The 19,945-nt window shown below is 39.7% G+C and overlaps 1 protein-coding gene across 4 annotated transcripts in view; it reads right to left on the reverse strand.

Annotated features, from left to right (window-relative positions):
- Nucleotides 1–16,933, reverse strand: part of EPRS1 (glutamyl-prolyl-tRNA synthetase 1) — a 46,108-nt gene extending 29,175 nt beyond the window's left edge. For 3 of the 4 annotated variants that reach the window (XM_064446278.1, XM_064446277.1, XM_064446276.1), the window contains exons 1-11: nt 16,822–16,933; nt 14,137–14,221; nt 9,593–9,692; nt 7,511–7,667; nt 6,151–6,290; nt 5,590–5,684; nt 4,151–4,277; nt 3,403–3,595; nt 2,859–3,030; nt 1,645–1,878; nt 64–148 (exon numbers count right to left, since the gene is read on the reverse strand). In XM_064446278.1, coding sequence (XP_064302348.1) covers nt 64–148; nt 1,645–1,878; nt 2,859–3,030; nt 3,403–3,595; nt 4,151–4,277; nt 5,590–5,684; nt 6,151–6,290; nt 7,511–7,667; nt 9,593–9,692; nt 14,137–14,221; nt 16,822–16,867 — 1,434 coding nt within the window. In that variant the 5' untranslated portion in view covers nt 16,868–16,933. Of the gene's footprint in view, nt 1–63; nt 149–1,644; nt 1,879–2,858; nt 3,031–3,402; nt 3,596–4,150; nt 4,278–5,589; nt 5,685–6,150; nt 6,291–7,510; nt 7,668–9,592; nt 9,693–14,136; nt 14,222–15,260; nt 15,299–16,821 lie in introns of those variants that run through there. The other variant, XM_064446279.1, reaches the window with a different exon arrangement.
- Between the last annotated feature and the right edge of the window lie 3,012 nt (nt 16,934–19,945).

Below are 19,945 nucleotides of genomic sequence, written 5' to 3' on the forward strand. Positions count from 1 at the left end.
CACAAAAAAAATTGTCCTTAAGCAAGTGAGATTCAAAGAATCAGAAGAGAAGAAAATACCCACCTGAGCAGCAATAAACTGTTTTAGCCCTTCAACTGTCATGCCTCTTCTTAGGACGCCACGCACAGTGGGAAATCTTGGGTCATCCCTGGTAGAAAAAGATGTGTCATCAGTATCACCACTAAGTTCTGCCTATTAGTTAGACTGATCAAAAATTTTACTAATACTGCCAACGCATGAAAGGCCCAACCTCAGTGTATTTCACTTCTGTGAATTAAAAGCTAGATGAGAAGACCTAACCAAAAAGACTGAGCTCTTATCCATACAAAAAATATGGTGCAGATTTTCTTCTACTTCACCCCAAGGGAGGGAAGTAATCTCTTGGTGAAGCAGCTCTTCTATATCTCTTCAATCTTAAGTCCCCCAAAACCTGGCAAGGCAAAGTTATGCACCTATCACATTACTTCCTTTTCAATGGCACCTGAATAATGGAACATGAAACAACAGGGCTTGGTTCTTTCTTGCTCAAGAAAAACCAGAAAGAGATGAATGACTATGACAATGTTATCTCTCAATCACATAAGTGACAGAATTCTATGGTTTTATTCTCTTATGCAAGACATAAAAATGCCTAGTCTGAAATGTAAAATGTGTTGGTGGAAACACGAATCAAACCTTGCTGAGGACTTAACAGGGAGGCTTAGGTAGGGAGAGGACATCAGCTGGTCATAAGACCAGCTACACCTCTAGGGAAAGGAAGGAAAAAAAAAAGGAAAAAAAAAAAGGAAAAAAATAACAAGAGAGAATTTTGGCTCTAGCAGAGTAGCTCCATGCATAAACCTGGAATCTAGGCTCCCAACACAATTGAAAAATAAAACCAACAAAAAAACAAGTAGACTCAGCATACCTAAGCAACCTAGGCAGCATAGGAACTTGTGTAAAATGATGCTCCCATAGGCTGAGGACGGAATCACCTAAAACCAGCCCAGGAAAAAACACTACAAGCAATTGCCTGACTTAGCACTATCCATGGATTTCTTCGGACTCCAGTACTATGAGGAGAGGACTTCAGATGGTGTCTCCCACAGCTAGCCTGTTGTGGGAATGAACAAAGAAGCCGCCTCTCTAAACTCCAACCTACTTTCAGAAGTGTAATCCCATGGCTCACCCTGTCTAGGAAAATACTTAGGCTACCAGGCCACCAGGCACCACCTGCAGAAATCCAGTTAACATGAAAAAAAGAACAGAAAGAAGTGGGGACGGCAGGCGGCAGGGAAGTAGGATGGATTTGACTAGATGGATAGCACCAGAAGTTCTTTAATTCAGGCCCCCTTCTGGCATTGCTCAGGAATGTATCCAATGACGCAGAGTGGAAAATGTGTAAGAAGCACCCGTAGCAAGAGCCAGAGTCCAAAAATAAGCTACCTCATGTTTATTACAGGATATGAATATGCATGTACACAGTTACTGTAGAGTAGTAAACAGCCACACTGTACATGCAGAAGTCACTGTCTACGTTCTTAAATATTGTTTAAATATTCATTCATGCTGCTTTAATGTCTAAGCACCGTCCAAAACAGAGGATGAACGCATCAGTCACGAGTGTCTTAAGAAACAATGCTGAACTACAGCCACGTAACATACCATCCATCCACAAGCCCCTCGTTGACAAACCACGTAAGCTTTCTTTTAGAGAGCACAGTGTTGTTGAGGTTTAGCCGGCTATACTCCCATATATAAGGTTTCCTTATGCCCAGTGCCTCGATGATCCAATAGAATTGTTCATCTCTGTCATGGTATTCAGTTGTTCTCAATGCATGTGTGACCCCTTCAATGCTGTCAACAATGGGGCAGGCAAAGTCATATGTGGGGTAAACCCTGAGAATAAAGACCATCAATTAGCAGGGCAGAAGAACAAAATATTTTCCTCACATGTAAACACTTAAACTAAGCATAATTTATATTTATGTATTATAAATATTTATAATCTATGATCTTGAAAACTTTCAGATCAAGACTAAAATAGCACGTACACAAGAAATTTTCCGTAAAAACGTCAAGAGGACAATACATTTTTAAAACAAAGAAAGCCTTCAAGAAATTAAATTATCATAGCCATAATATTTGAGACAAAAAAAAAAAATCCTACACTGCTACTGTTCTTTTCAAACATATAAAATCCTGACTTATGGTTTTTTTCCTTAATATAAAAAAGGATCATTAGTTGACTGAATAGCGTGCAAAGCTTTCATGTTTTAAAACAAACCCCTACCCTCAGACATAGCTTTACTATTATACCGACATTAAATCAATGTTTCCAAAACCAGGGTTGTATCGCTGGAAACAGAGGTTTCAAATAAGCACTGAACCTTGAACAATTGGGTAGGCTTACTTCAATGCAAAATGTATTAATTCTTCATTCTGCACAAAGACAGCAGTAGCTGTGAAAATGGAAGCAGCTGCTCAGGTAAGTAGATCAAGGATGTTTTGCAGCAATATAAAAATGTAGCAATGTAAAATTGCCATGGTTCTGTTTACACTCCAAGAGCCAAAGCAAATAGCTTTGTTGTTCAAGATACAGCCATTAAGTCTTAATTCATGTTTGGACTCACAGCTCTTCACAGACATACAATCTATTTATGGACCAAAACTGAAATAATATCCACTGCTGACCACGATGGCCAACTCACAGGTTTTAAAAGTCATCTGCAGAAGTTTCAGAAAGTCAAGAGACTCATTACATATTCTGACTGAAAAACGCTAGCAGGTTCCACGTATTAAAAGAATTTTACTAAGGAATGGAAAATGCCCTGAAAAGCACAGAAATCACAGGCCACACAAGGAGGAAGTGGACATACTTGTAAGTATTTCCAGTACGTGGGTGAGGCTGGTTTTTACAACGATAAAGAGTTGGGTCCCTCATGCATCCATTGTTACTATTCATATCTATTTTTGCTCGTAGACAACAAGTTTGTCCGTATTCTGTTCCCTTTTTCATTTCTTCCCACATTTGTAGATTTTTATTAACACCTAAAAACAATAAAAACAAATCATTTTCTAAGGTACCATGAAGTTGATACAGAACCATGTTTTATTACTGCAGTAACAAAAAGCAACATCACCCCCCATCTTTAGACATCGGAATTCATTTCCACACATTTTACATTTTGAATTGTTGAAAAATGGTAATAAATGGTGATGAATTAATATATACACAGTTAACTGCACCTGTCTAAATGTACACTTATTCCAGCCTTCCAGAACAAAGCACTAAACACTTCCAAGTTCCTATACGGACATTAGAGATATGCAATTATTCAACTCATGCATCTTTGTTAAGAAAAATCAAGTTTTGATGCCAAATTAAAACGATAAGAAAGATGTAAGCTTAAAATATCTTACAGTTATTTCTGTGTTTAGATTCCATTCTTTGCTCACGCTCTGCTTTCATTTGTTCTGCAGGAGTATCATCCACATATGCCTTCCCTTCTTGAATAAGCTTCTCAGCATATTTCATTATTGTTTCAAAGTGATCTGAGGTATATGTAAATTGATCCGGTTTGATGTGTAGCATTGCAACATCTTCAAGAATAACCTGCAAATGCGAAATTGTATACTGTAATATTCAGGAAAGCTAGTTTTCTTAAACCTCTATCCTCTTCATGCCAGATGTGGTATCTTCAATGCTCTGTTGTCCAGGAAGGATAAGCCATAAGAATAATGAGGCATGCACAAAACAAAAGAAGCAGACACTTATCATCAATTCACAGCCTATAATTACATGAGATCAGACTTAGACAACTTAAAGAAAAAGGTAAGACAAGAAAAGGAGATGAAAGCTGAAACAAATTTCTTGTTACGGACTAAGTAGTATTTATACAATGAAAACAATAGTGTATTGCAAGAGTTGCATATCTACATACCATAAAATAAAAACTGGAGAAGGGGAAGAAATAAGCTACCAAGAAAAGGGCTTTAAGCTTTTTAAAGGTAAAGATGATGGAAATTTCTTCCAAGTGTAACGCTTCAGTGTAATAGTGATACCATAAAAATCTAGTGCAAAAGAAGTGTGCAAGAGCAGATCTGAATGTCTTTTACCTTCGGATTAGCTATACATGAATGGATTTCCCTCCCTGCTCTCTTATCATACCTTTTCAAAGTCTTCTTTCTCTTTTTCTGGATTTGTGTCATCAAATCTCATAATAAGTTTTCCTTTAAAGTTAACTTGGTAGTGCTGATTTAGCAAGGCAGCTTTGGCATGACCAATATGCAGATATCTAAAAGGAAATAAAAAAATAAATACGGACACCAGTACTACTTCAGCCAGACTTTTTTTTTTTTTCCTCTGAGGGAAGACAAATGAATCGAAAGCAATACCTAAGTCCAACAGAAAACCCAGCCCAGGATATTTGCTGAAATACTGTACATTTATGAAAGTAGATTACGGTTTTTTTCCACCATAAATTTAGTAGTTAACTGTTAAAAATACCTAAATCCGTAAATTAGAGTGTCACTATGGATATAAAGATAGGACAGCAATTATCTCCAGTTTTACAGACTAACTTTAACCAAATGTTGATGGTACTCAGTAGTAGCTACCACATAATCTCAACCCACCGCATTCAGAAGAGTAGAATTTTCTGAAATGGTGGTTGCTGTGTATTTTTAGCATAAGCTAAAAAGCTACTGTTGATTTAAACTAAACTTAAAAAACCCAAATCCACAAAATGAAAAACACTTTAAAAACCCCTTAAAATATGTATCCCTAAAGAACAATGTTTTAAGTAAAACACCAGCATTAAGACACTAAAAGCAACTAAAGTAATGTGAGAACAATATATGTTATGTATTTCGTGCATGTATGTGTATAACATGTTATCTGAGCAACAGTTTATACTGGACTAATAGAGTAAGAAATACTACTACAGAAGTCACATGATGCTCAATAGCCAGTTTAATGAAGAAATGCAATCATGGAAGTTTTACAGCTCATTAGGCAATTCTAAAACAAAACAGAAAATTAAAGCTGGCAGAAAATTCTACTTATGGAGTTGGCTCATCACATCTCCACTGTGTGGTCTTTAAAGAGTTTGTGATTTGGAACTACATATAGTCCGGACCCTCAGGCCAAAGACCTCTATTACACATCTTGGTGTCAAAGCTTCCTGAAGGGAAGCTATCCCATCCATCTTTCCCTTCTGAAATCTAAGCCTCCTTGAGAACCACCATGAGTGCTTTCACCCAACTGATACTGTATTTACAGATCTACACATCATAGCTCCTGTCAGTTCACATGCCTCCATTATCTATGCAAATGCTGTCCTGCTTCTCTTCATCCCACTGCTCAGCAGCACCATGTCACCTGCTGGCAACTTACCTCCCTGTTCCAAGTTCAGGCAACACTGCAATGAGGTATAGAGGAGAAATAAACATACAGCTCTAATGTAAATAGGGACAAAGCTTTAAATACTCTTTTGGCTTAAAAGTCTTGTCTGATAAGCTGATTAACACCCTCACCAAAGCACACTTTTTATAAATTAAAAAGAAAAACCACAAATAGAACAATCTCAAAGTATTTGTGTTTCTTACCCACTTGCTTCAGGAGGAAACCTCACAATGACCTTCCCCATCTCTGCACCAGGAAGTTCAACAAACTTCCCAACATCCGCTTTCTTTTCTGTTGCCTTAAAAAATAACAGACATAATTACAGATTGCATTAGCTGTATAATCAGATATAAAACTCTAGATAATAGCTTCTGCTCCAAGGTCTGTTTTCAAACCAGACAACAAAAAGGTGCCATACTGGACCCCAGATTCACCTCTTCACAACTTTCACATTACTTATATTACATCAAAAGAAGATTAATTCTGGAATTTTAAGTTATTCTGTCTTCAAATGTAATCCAAGACTGAAAAGTCCCACCAAGTTGTTTGTTTAATTCCATAGAAGAAAAGAGTTGCTAGCCAAGTTCTTATATCTTAATGTTCTTAACCTGAATGCAGTTAACAAAGTCGATAAACCAAAGACTGCAACCTTTGCAGGTCTATCAGGATTTCAAAATCCTCTTTAAAAAAACGCAAATTATACATCTAAAGAGCAATGCTGATTAAGAGATGTCATTTTTACATGATTCCATGGTAAATCTTACCACTTTAACCTTTGGTGTACCAGAAGCCCACTTGGCTCCTACTGACTGAAAAGCACGCTGTACCTCAAGAAAGCCATACCATCGCTTTGCATGGACAGGAGCCTTGTTTTGCTGTAATTGTTCTTGCCATATGTTATTATCTGTTAGAAAACAAATAATTTTTCAAGCTATTACATTATAAAATTGAATGATTACCAACAGCAGTTTTTAAGACTAAAAAAATATTATGATTTCAAAAAAAATCTACTTATGTTCTCTTCTGAAAAGACATTTAGCCATGGGGACACAAGTCATTCTAAAGCAAATTAAATAAACTCCTTCAAGATCCCAAACATACCGAATTCTTTCTTGGATTCATCAGAGCAAAAGACAGGGGAGGGGGGTGACCAGGGAACATCCATTTTTCTTTGTATCACCCACCTCAAAATTAATAACAATTTTTTTTCCAAGACGGAAATATAGGATACCCCTCTAGTGTGTCTACATTTGATGCTTTCTAAGCTTTATAAGAAGTGAAGCACGTATCAATAATACTCTATTTCTGGGCCTGTACTCCCACAATCTACTTTTCAAGGAACACAACTTCACTACAAAGATTCTCATGGTGAAAGGAGAAGAAAAAAAAAAAAACAACCAAAAAAACCACAAAAGGTCTGGCCCTCCTTTCAGATTTCTTGCAAGAGAAGCAACTTCAAAAAAATACTGAAAGATGTTATCTTTTAATCTTGAATACGTATTTTACTTGCAAAATTACTTTGGTCATGCTGAATGGTAGATTGACACCTATCTATTTTAGACATACATCTAAGAGAATATGAAAAATAAACCCATAAAAACAGTTCATTAAAGCTTCTTTTGACCTCTGAAGGGCATTTCATAGGGTAACATATACCCCTTTGAGACTAAGCACCAAAGAAATTCCCTCTACTAAGATGACGTCATTGAAAAGTCTGTGTATAAAATTTTACTCTGTATTACAAAATAATTTAAATATTTAAATCCAGAATTTTGGGCCACAGCAAATTTTCATATTTAGGAAACAGGTAACAAAAGACACTCTTACAGTTAACACTGAAGAAGTAAAAAAAAAACAACCCACCATCTATAACTACATCCTATAAATTTCCAAATGTAACAACAATTTTAAAAAATGATAGGGTTTCCTAAGCTGTGCTGTTCCCATTGCTAGCTACGCACAGGCCAAAGCAGTATGCACAACCACATACAGTTGCTGTATGCAACAGTATACAGTCTGGCATACAGCTGAGAGTTGCTACTAGCATCCACAAAAAAAAGAAATTTGAGGACTCCTGGTATACACTGATTACAAGCCAATAAAAGTGAGAACATACACTGATACCTTTTAGTACAGCCCAGACACACAAGTCTGCGAGACTCAGAGAGTTTCCGACCAAGTACGTTCTCAGAGACAGACAGTGGTTGAGCTCTTGGACTGCTGAAAGAAACTGGCTGGCAGTAGATAACTTTGTAGCACTAAACTCCAGCCAGTGGTCAATCTAGATTTAAGGGACAACAGAAAGTCAAAGTTACTAAAAGAATGAAAGAGAAGCTTGTTAAAAATCTAAATTAATATACAATCTACTTAATAGCTGAATAGAAAATACAAACCAGAACATTAGCATTAAATATATTGGACAATAAATCACAATATATGTTCAAAGAACATTTAAAATAAAACATACTGAAACACCCAAAACTATACTAAATGATTAAATTTAATTTCTTCCTTCAGAATGTATTCAATCTGCTGAAAATACTGACTTTACTGAATCTATTCCCATTGGTAAAAATAAACAGTAGTCTTTAGGTATTTATTTATCATACACAGTATATAATAATTGTCATTGTCCTTCAACTATTTAGATACCACATTTGTGACCTATTTGATCTTCCTGGTACAGCTACTGAACAAGTGTACCATTTTCCCCTCCATCCCTATGTTCTTTGCCTCTTCTTTTAGATTTGAAGAAATAAAATCATTCCCCCACCTCTTTTCCCTCCCCCTTCTGCAAAACAGTCTCCTCCTATAAAAGGAAATATACCTTGGTACATAATTAAAAAAAAAAAATAAATTAAGAATCAGACCCTTGGTTAATAAAGTAGCCCTGTCTATAAATTGAATCCCTCAATCCTGTAAAAGACTAAGTTACTCTTCTACTCCTCTGTCCCCATTACACATTCCATAAACTGCATCAGGAATCCGTCCAATATTCTAGCCAACGTGGCAGGCACAGATGTAATTACACTACTATAGAATTCAGTTCAGTCATTTGCAGTTATGCTCCAAAATATATGCACCACAAATGCAGCTGTCACTGTACTTCTTGAAGTACAACTTCATTTTTGAAAGATGCAGAAGTGGAAAGTATTTTATCAGAAATAAAATCTTGAAAGTGTGTTTGCAGAGGTCTCAGGGGTTAACTTAAAAACAAGGGTTTAGTTTAAATAGCCACAAGATAACCTACAACTTTTTAAACGCCTTACAAGCAATATACTAAGACAACACTTCCCTTGAGACCAGCTGTAAGGGCTGAAGAGTCATTGCTACTAGCTTCAAGTAGTTGTAGAAAAGAGTTGAATCAAGTCCTTCAGTTCCCTCCTCAAATTTCAGAGGAAATAAATTTCAATTTAACTGTTAGTTTCAGCCACCAACTTAAAATTCAGCATATGAATATTCTGACCTAGACTCAGGAAGAATTCCCTCTCATGTCACATCATATCATATCCACGGTTCCTAGTAACTTTTTGTGATCTGTGTCAGCAAGGAAGACCAAAAAAGTTGCCTCTTTGGCACAAAAATTCTGGTGCCCTCACAGCACCACTAGAGAAGCATTACAGAATACAGAACTTTGCACGAGGGAACAGTCCGTCCATGTGGCAATTTCTCACCACATTTCACTGAATGAGATTGGGATCAGGGTTTTATCCACCTTATACAGCAAAACCTCACTATTTCAACATCATACAGTGTTCCTTGGTGCTACACTGAAGTGTAACAAGGTAGCAACTGATGGCAACAGACCTGAGGAAAGTGAAGAGGGGAAACTGCAGATATCACCTTCCAACACGAATTATCCTAGCAAACTGCCAGGATAGAAGTTGCTGTTGCAGGGGTGGGAAAGAACAACCCTTTCACTGCTCAGATTGATGACTCTTCTTTATAAGAACGAGCAACCTTAAGACGACAACACCCTCTCAGCATCCCACATAGCCAGAACCTCAGTCTAACAATAAAATGCAGAACAATAGACACAAGTTCCTAAAAAAAAACCCAAACAAACAAACAAAAACCAAACCCCCCCCCAAAAAAACCAAACAACACAAAAAACCAAAACAAACTAAACTTTTATTGCAGGCCAAAAGAGAGGAGAGAAAGGAAAAGGAAAAGAACAAAAAAGAGAGAGGCATGATTCCTTCTCACCTCAGTGTGTTCCAACAGATTTGAACCATACAACCCAGCAGAACCGGCAGCTCTAGCCAGATAACGAGCTATTGAGTTCACATCAGTAAATGAAACATGCCTAAAGAGAGAAAGATGCAAAATAAAGGTACACTAAATTACTACCTCCAGTTCAATTTTAATTGTACACACATAGTTGAAACATGTGTAAAGCAAATGCAAAATAATTTCTGGATGACCAACAGGCACCAGGTCACCAGAATAACAACAACAACAAAAAATCTAGCAAAATAATATATCAGTCCTTGCTTTTCTATCACAGATAGAACAATAAGCTTCTAAACATGAAACAATTTTGTTTAGATAGACAGAAATAAAACCCTGATTATTCTTTCAAAGAATAAAACTCTCTCTCCACATCTGACAGAATGCATAAGTATAACCTGAGCGACATATTTTCCAGAATATAAGGAGCTAAATCATCATCTGTTTTCTTTTCTTTTCATACAAGAAGGATGACTTCAAAGAGGATTCCTAGAGAATCTACAGAGAAATCAAGATGTGTCCACCGTGGTTTTAAGGGCTACCATCAGAGGAAAAAAAATGTTCATCAGTTACTCACTTTCAATTCACACTTCACAGAGACTATCCCCCATTGAACAAACTTGGCTGCCCATATTTCTGTTTTTTACCCAGTCTTCTCCAGATAAAAGACTAATTTGAATTTGTTTTTCCCATCTGCTGTTGAAAATTCTCAAAAGATATGGAGGCAAAAGGCTCTCCAAAGAGCAAGCTTCTTTCGGTGCTTTAATCTCCCTCTTCTACCTTGCATACAGTGTAAGAAAAAGCTGCATACTGTCAGAAATCCAGCTTCAAATTCATTTAAGACAAATGCGAACATTTTCATTAATATTTACTGAAGAGCTTTGGAAGAAAGATGCATCAGACATCAAATCTCCAGACAATACTCATCTCTGCAGTCCCACATAGGTGTGGATTACAAAATTAGAGCTCCAATTGCCTCTGAACAAGCATTGACATCAACAAAAATAGTTCCTGTTAGTGTTCTGTTCCACTCAGTTTAATGGACTAAATGCTACACTTCAATTTGTCAAAAAAAGGTTTCATTTCTGTTCTGCCATTGTTCTGTACTTCCTGTTATATCTACTGTGTCCTTTATAAAATTAAAAGAATTGTTGATAGCCCTCAAAGAGTCTTGCAAAATCAATGAAAGTTCTGAAAAAGATATAGAAGACTTCTTGATATATTAACAATTATGAGTCACAGAATGGTAAGGGTTAGTGCAAATGGATCAGCCAGTCTCATTAGGTTTTAGTGCAGTTAACCTAAGGAACATAGTTCATTTGTAGGGTTTTTTTGCTTCTAGCTTTTCAAGCTTCTAGGATCCAGTATACAGAAGATCCATAAAATAAAACTAAAAACCAAAAGCCACAGTGGGGGCTTAACATACACAAAATATGCCCTATTAGAATTTCACACTGCTATAGGATTTTAATGAAGCTTTTTCAAACCGAAAAAAACCCAAACATTTCTAATACATTTGCATCTACAGAAAGTCTGGGAAATGTGTTTTTATTGCTTTCACTAGTTCATACTAAAACAAATACCCTTGACTACTCCAGCAAAATTGAATAAAAATATGAAACATGACAATGTTACTCTGAGTAAAACCTTACTGGTGCTTAAAAGTTGTTTATTTTCTTGGGGGAGAAAGATTTACTTCCACTCAAATATAGTGCTAATTGGCTTCCTTTCTTTGAGGAAATTACAAAACATGAAAGCTGATCTTTGCAGCCAGCGCTTACTAACTCCAGGGGTAAGCAAGGAAGAATAACCAGGGACAATGTAATGTTACAGACAAAGAGTGTCTCTTGAAAGTGACATGTAATGCCACATAATAAAACCAGGGCAAATACTCAAGAAGCAGAAGACAAGATGGGAGAAGGAAAACACACACACACACACACAGAGAACCTCCAATTGTAATAAAACATTATTTAAATCAACTTGTAAAAAGCACTGCAGAATGGTTCTGTGCAGAGGTTAGATATATCTGCCTAAGAGTAATACTACTCTGAAGCATGCACATGCTCACAACACAAACCAGAAAAAGCTGTACTGCACTTTGTTGTCCAATAAGATGCAGGTACACTAAAACACTCCCTTATGCTATCAGCATTTAGCAAAGTGGTTTGTGTTAGCACATGAAGTTTTGAAGCTAAGGCTTCAAAAATAACATTTAAAATCAAATTCATAATCTCAAATTAGTGACAAACTTTTCAGCTAACAAGCTGACAGCTCATTTTCAGCTCGTTAGCTGAAAAGTTTGTCACCAGATTTTAGCTGCACTTCAAAATACAATCTAGAAAAATAGCAAATAAAATGTTCTCTCTTGTTCAAGTGAAGTCATTAGAACTAATGGTTTCCTGGAAAAAAAAAAAAAATCAAAGTCTGAAATATCCCAAGTGAATTTCAAGTCATGCCAAAATAAGATAGCTTCAGCAGAACTGATGCCATGCAATCCATTTACCAAAAGCATTAGCGAGATATGAGTTCAGCTGATGCTTCTCGAGTCACAGATATACTTTTAACAGACTTTAAAAAAGAGAATCAATTTTTAAAATGATTGTACAACTGAGCAAAAGAAAATTAATGCAATATTGAGGTTTGGAATAACTTCTTAAGCATAACCCAATGCCAGGGATGAGATGACACTAACACACAAAAAATTCCTTCTGATAGAACCATGATTCTAGATATTATCTACACGTGGCCAAAGTGCAGAAGAGCTTTAGCTTTACATTTTTGGCTTTACATTTCTGACAATTTCCATTACAGCTAAAATTAATGTTTTGGCAATGCAGTGGGAAGAAGGCATGGTAACACAAAATTATTTAATAAAATAAAATATTCTTTCAAATCCGAGTATATAAATTTGTATTACTCCAAGAAGATCCCCATGTGTCATAGGAGTGCGTATGTGCATGTATACCTAACCTGAGAAAGGAAAATGAAACTAAATCTGAGTAAGACTACTTAAGGGGAAAACTCTCTCATACGACTAAAAAATATCCAGTTACCTTTGTTATGCATGCTGTAACCCACATGTGCACAACACACACTGAAAATTATTAATGCTGTACCAATTAGTCCCAATACAACCTGCCGCACTCCTCTTGCTTCAATTCAAAATCACAGATGCAATGCCATCACAAGGCACAGCAAAAGACAACATGTAAAATCAGAGATTACAGTAAGGAAAGAACTCATACCTGAGTTCAAGCCTAACACTTTAAATAGAAAGCAATATTTGCCACCAGTAAAGCAATCATTATGACTGAAGGCTGTGAATCATACTGTGCGTTGATTTTTTGCAGAAATACGTTCATAGTGACAAGTGCCTTCCCTAACATTAGACAACAGTGGAAAAGCTCAGTCGGTGTTAATTTATGAGGATCAAGTCAGGATCCCCGCAGCAAAACATAAAAATACTGTGCTGTTTTTATAACCATTCTACAGACATGAAGGAATACCAATTTATGATGCACTGGCAGCTTTAACAGCACCTTCTACTGAAATAACTCACAGAAATGCAAGTTTGTCAGCATGTCCATGAACAATATTTTTTATCTTGTTCTTTCAAAAAACAATCAGTATTAAAAAAACACACTTATAATCACTAATTCCAAAGTCATGATATTGTTTATATACTCTAAGTTAGGACTGCAATGTTTATGGGCCAAAATACATTCCCTCCTGTAGATATCAGACATTAGAGATTTCCTCTGATATGTCAGTGGTACTTAAGATATCAGGAAATCTCCTCTTGATATACCCTGGTATCTTAGCTGATACGGAATCTAAGATGACAATGCAGCTTCCCAAGAGTAACAGCATTAGTTCTGCATTTCCGATATGTATATGATCCTACTCAGATCATAACAACCGCCACCTTCATGTCCCAAACTTGAAAATCTTTATTCCAATGGCAGAGTATTTTTAGACGGATAGACAATAGATGTCTGCAAAAATTTCCAAGATTCTTTCTACAGGATGCAGATAGATACACTGGATAGCATGGCATAGTTAATTAGCACTTTTCTGAGATAACGTCATGCCTTCACTTAAATGCAGCAGTGAGCCCAAAATAATGCCATATAAACCTTTCAAATTCATTCCGCCACATATGTACAAGTCCAAGGAATCTTGTATACTAATCTTCCCTAATACAGAATGGCCTTACTTTTGGTAATCCATGGCACCTCAAAAAGGCAAGTACCTAAAAATAAAGTGACTAGCACAGCATACACAATTAGACATTAGTGCATGCAAATAAGAATACCAGAGCTCCTTCCATAAAGATCAAGTTTGGAATATATTGTAAATGTTTCATTTGTGCTACAAAGAGACATCAGTAATGCAGTGATGAATAAAACTGAACTCTTCTCTTCCTCCTACCTGAAAAGGTTACTGTCAATGTTACAACCATGTGATTTTTAAAACTGCTGACCCAAAGCCAGAAGGAGAGATGCAAAGTCACTTACTCGGACACACGGAGGATGGTTTCTTTGCCTTCTTCCACTGAAATTTCAATATCATTCTTCACGTGCTCCACTGTCAGCAGAGCTCCTTCAAAAAAACAAGAGAAAGATACCGAACTTTCTTCCAGGAAAGATATCTTTCCTAGTAGTAATAAACCAGTTACATTTCTTATCAAATAGGACCAGGTAACTGAACTGGCTCCTTCAAGTAAGACTGCCCAGGGAAGACATCAATGCTTAGTCTCATATCCAAGACGCTTCTTATTCTTGGTAGTCCTTACAGCTTCAGATTGATAACGTCCAGCATATAGTGACCTGCAGTGAGCTCAGCGAGTGTCAGCAGCAATACATTTTGCTTCCTAAGGGTACCGTAAAAATCACTCCTGTACCCCAGTATATGTAGAAACATAATCTAATTGCTTTTAGTTATTGAACAGTATAGTAACTTACTCCAGCCCCGACATATGCATCAAAGGAGATCAATTACCAAACATACCAGCACTTTCTGAACAAGGATAAGACTATCTTTAACCTGATTTAATGTTTATGAAAAGATTAGCCATTCAAAACCAAGAAACTCTATCCATGTGAATGTGCAGGAAGCTTATACAGGGTTTTCAAAGTAAGTGGTTCACCAGTGACAGTAAAGGATGGCCTGTAGAAATAAAAGAATTATGGAAGTTTTTAGGCTACATCATCAACTGGAAGACAGCTCAGCCCACATTCAAAGTGGCTTGATGCAAACCTCCTCTGATCTCGATACTCTATAGCATGACACAGTAGATCAAACAAAGCACAGCGCTAACTTGGCTGTATTTCTGGATCGGCTCTGGTCCAGATTCAGCCTGCTGAGCATAAGTAGAGGAGCTTGTGTTCTTTTGCTTTGCTCAGAACCACGTACAAAGACAGCAAGCTTTTGCATAGGCAAATATTACTTGAATGAAACTAGCCAAGGACTATACCGTAGGTCTTGAATGGCATCTAACCTGTTACAGTTTTCATAGTGTGCCATGCACTTTATCTTCCCAAGAACAACGCACAGACTACCCAAAGCAGATTATGTTGTAAGCTATTTATACACTGCCCTAAATACAAAGCACTGGAGCTAGGAAGTCCCTAGCTCTCACCTCTGCTCAGCTGCAAACCCTTCTTTGTGGCATTAAGCTTTTATCAACAGCAAGTCAAGGTAGTTCTTCCCATCCTTCAGTTATCCATCTGTGAAAGTCAGGATGACATCCCTTATGCAAGATGTTTCTAAGACACGTAAGTATTTTAATAACATGCACAGAAGTGCTTTGAAAATGACAAGTAGTATGCACATCAAGCTATGTAATTAATACTAATTACATTAAAAACTACTACACTTTTCCCAGCACGCAGCCATGATGAACAGTATGAGTAGAATGAGTGTGCTTGTCTTGATACAAATGTTTACTGAAGACTTTCATATGTATATATACAATATATTTGACATAATCATGCAATCTCCTGAATTAAATCTCTAGTCTTACTCAACAGCTATCAAAAGAAAAGAATCCCACAAAGCCCCTAAACCCATGTTAATTATACCTCATATTGCATCATCTCTTTTCTAGCAAATGAGTATAAGTATCAGAAGTGTTATTTAAAACTTACATATTATTTTACCTTAAATTAGTAGTCATGTGAGTTGTTTTCAACTCGTAAATACATTTGGGAATAACAGCACGAAAAAGAAATCAATAAACCAAGACGAAGAATGGGAAGAAAATGTATTTTGAGTAGTTGTAACAAGACAAAAAAATAGCATGGAATACGTATAAAAGGCCGTTTCCATATGGCAGAAAGTGTAATGAAGGAGGTTCTCGCATTTTTAAAGGCAAAATAACATCAAAGGACACAATCAACTGAAAAATCAAGATTTTGCAGTGCAGCTTTGAACCAGCTTCCCAGACGAGCCGAATTTTAGCAGATCAGAACTGACAGCAAAAGATAGCAGCAATCAGGCAGAGCTCACAAAGAAGCCCTGAATTGGGGCTGCCTCTAACACTTAGCCTCAGCGTGCTAAGTCACTCGAAGGGTCTACCTATGACTCAGTTTCTCTAGCGTAAGTGGCGCTAAGCGCCGGCGGCTGTCACCGCGGCCCGCAGAGCCGCCGACGGCAGCCTGCAGGGGAGCAGCCGCCCCGGGGCGGCGGGGCCGGCCATGCCCGCTCCCTGCGGAGCGGGGCCAGGCAGCCGCGGCGGGGAGGTCGCTGTGGAGCGCGGGGGGCGGCCGGGCTCTTGGGCCGGCGCCTCCCTCAACACCTGCGGGTCCGGGTGCACCCGGCGGGGGCCGGTCCCGGGGAGGGGGGACCGCGGCCCCCCAAGGTCCCTCTGCCCGATCCCGGCCCCGCCGCCCCGCTCAGCGCGGGGAGTTGGCCCCGGGCACCCGCCGGCCCGCCCGTGCCCAGGCCGCAGCGGGCGCCAGGGTCCTGGGGCCGGCGGCAGAGCCGGACAGAAGAACGGACAGTCGGGGGCCTCCCCTCGCGCCTCGCCCCTCCCCGCGCGCCAGGACAACCGGTGCGCGGCGCCGCATGATGCAACGCGGCGGCCACGCGCCCCGCGCCCGGCCCGGCAGGTGGGGAGGGAGGGGGCAGCGCCGCGCGAGCGGCCCTCCGAGGGAGTGGTGAGGGGGGAAGGGAGGAAGGAAGAGTCGACCCACGCTTACCCAGCGGGGGACTCCCCGCGTTGACGGCGAGACTGAGCGCCGCCATCCCCACCGCCACAGCCGGCGCCGCGCCGGAACCGAAGGAAAGGGTGGGGCGGCGCCAGCTCGACAAGGGCGGGCTCGGAAGGCCCCGCCCCTGGCCCCGCCCGCCGCAGCGGGGCGGGGCCGCTCTCGTCACTTCCGGCGGGAGGAGGCACAGAGCCCGTGGGTGAGGTGGTGAGGGGGGGGTGTTGCTGCTACTGGTCGGTCTCTGTGGGGGCGCTGGGTCCGTCGCTGTACAGGCACGGCCCGGAGCCCGGCGGTGAGGTCGTGGCCGGAGGGGAGGTGGGCGGCGGGGGCGCTCGGCGGAGGCTGGCGGCCGTGTGGGGGCTGCGCTGCCTCTGGGCGCCCCCCGCTCCTCGCTCGGGCTGGCGCTCACGGCGGGCACAGCCCGGCGGCTCGGCAGAGCCTTCCCGGGAGCTGTGCAGGAGCTAGCTGTCAAATCACCTGAGCTTGGTGTTTCCCAGCTGGGGTAGAGGTGGCTTCGCTCCCTTTTCTACATGTAATGATATGAACTAATCAAGCAGTGCAATCTATACTGGCCTATTTGAGAGCAGCTTCAACGCACTTGTTTTTGTAGAATGTCACTTGCTACGTTCCTCACAAACATGCAGATTTTGCAGTGGGTCAAGCTAGTCTTGGAGTGAATTACGACAATACTGTGTCAGCAGTTTTTCCCAGGAGACGCTCAAGTTCACATTGTTACAAGGACAATGCGGTGTCACTGTGCTGCTTCCCACACCCCACACCCCCCCCAGTCTATTTTATAGGCGGCACTATAGCACCTAATGTGCTTGCCAAGAAATTCCCAAATGCTTGATTGGTGGGCTGGTGCTGTTTTGTGCAGTGGGTGTAGTGGTGTAGCCAGAGCACGACTGCATCTTATGTGCTGGCTTGTATCTTTGAATGCTGCTGCCGGATTTTATCTCAACTTTCCTTAATATTTTCCTGTGTTAGCAGTTTTATGGTTTCTGTGAGCAAGGAAAGTGGTTCCATACATAAGCTGCTTTATGCATCAGGTAGAGGCTGGTGCATGCCATGTGGCTTCTGCTTTCATTGAGGTAACTGTAAATGAGCAGAGAGGTAAATTACAGCAGAATTAGAAAGGGGCTTATGCTGAGGAAATTTTCAAGCATATAGCAAGTTTCAGATTAAAATAAGAATATAGAGACATAGATGAAGATTACTACCAGTGGGTTCTGTACTTGACTTTGTATTTTAATGATTACATGAGAAGACTTATTAAAGCAGGCTTTGTGTTGTTTAAGCCTTCTACATTTTATTTCAATGTATTTTGCAAATTCGCATGCAGATTTTGATGTGAATACCAAAGCATGCATATCCAAGAATTCTGCAGAAGATAAAGGTGAGATGTATAATTGAGGTAGTGAAATTAGATTATCTTTTACTCGCTATGTGGTTCAAACTTCAGTCACTATGAATATGTGGAATGATGAAACTTAAAATGGGTTAAAATATGAAACAGACTCAAATTAAAGCAGGCTGAACCTGTCTTGCATGTTCTTCCTAGTCATGCTCTTGAGGAAGAAGAAGGTAGGCAGGCTATAGATGAAAGGATTAGAAGCATGCTTTGTTCGTATATATGCAGCTTTAATCCAGTGTCATGATAGCATTAGGGACTGGCTGATGATGATAGAATGAGGCAAGTGATAATCTTTTATAATTTACCTGTAAATGTTATGATAAGATGACCTCACTAAGGAAAGAGCTTTCTTAGATCCTTTTCTATGCGTGCACGTGGAGGGACTGTGAACATTTTAGCAATAATTGCCTCATTCATATCTTTTGGTGTCAAGATGTGCCTGCTTACTGGAAATAGAGCCTGCTTTAAGACAATGAAGTCACATTAGCGTTACCCTACTGTGAGGAGAGGATCTAATCGAAGGACTCTTAAGTAAATCAGATGTTAAATACCTTGTGTGATGAAAGGAGAAAAAATAACTTGAGCACAGTGTTGAAAACTGAATTCTGACATTTTCTTCTGTATGGAAAACAGCTTTTTGTATCTTGAGGTTCGGTGCTAGCTTAAAGATGGTCTGAGTGGACCAAGAGTTTAGTTGTTTGTAGGACTTAATCTTGTGAGCAGGGAGGAAATGAGAACAGGTGCAGTGCAACTTGCAGGCTACTTTGCCATTCATAGTGTCAGCAGGGATAAGGCGAAAAGAAAAAATCATGCTGGGATAGCTTAGGCATTCAGTCTTTACCTAAGCAAGCAGCCAAGTTCAGGCACCCTCCCTGACACCACAAGCCCAAGAACCCCACATAAGCCACTCTTCTATCCACACAGAGAACAGGAAGAAAAGCACAACTATGTGTTGTCCTTTGAAACTGGCATCTCTTCATGGCATGCCTCAGTATGTGTCACATTGTTAGGGAAAGGAAGTCCGTAAGACTCCTTAATTTGAGGGCGAGAGACTTGGGTCACAAAAACTGGAGAAAACAAAATATGTAGGGGCCCCACTTGTTCAAGGCACTCCAGAATCCTAAACTCAGCTTGAAGAGACTCCATCTATTTTGGCTAAGGTTGCCAATTTTAGCATCATATGTAATTTACTACTTGTTCTCTTTTGTGTTCAAGTGGACTGAACAGTTGAATGCTGCTATTCTAACCCCCACACCTATGGGAAAGCTGACTGAAACAGGCTCTCCAATTTTTAGGTTTATTTTAGGTGATCTTGTCCCCTGCTCTCTCCCCTCCCCTGTTCCTGTTCCACAGGAGGGGGAAGTGTATCAGGTTCTTCAACTCTTGGGGCTGTTGGAAAGGCACCTGAACTTTGTGGCTTTCAAAATTTGGACATGAAAAATTTCAAGTTCTGGCATTTCTGTTGTCCCCATGTATGACAAAGTGACCTAGGATGCCTAAAGCTCTCCAAGACTGAGGTGGCATAGATGCTGACAGAGGCATTCCAAATAATCAGAGAGGTGCTGGAAACTCCTCCCACTGTTGCAGCTTCCTTGGGTTCTCTTCAACTGAGGTGCACTGAACCCTGCCAATGATCCAGGAACCCCTATTTGAGAGGTCAGCAGCCCAGGTGGACTGTGTCCTTGCTCCTGCAAAACCCAG

Source organism: Phalacrocorax carbo, chromosome 3, assembly GCF_963921805.1.
Source record: "Phalacrocorax carbo chromosome 3, bPhaCar2.1, whole genome shotgun sequence".
In the NCBI taxonomy this organism is placed as follows: domain Eukaryota; kingdom Metazoa; phylum Chordata; class Aves; order Suliformes; family Phalacrocoracidae; genus Phalacrocorax; species Phalacrocorax carbo.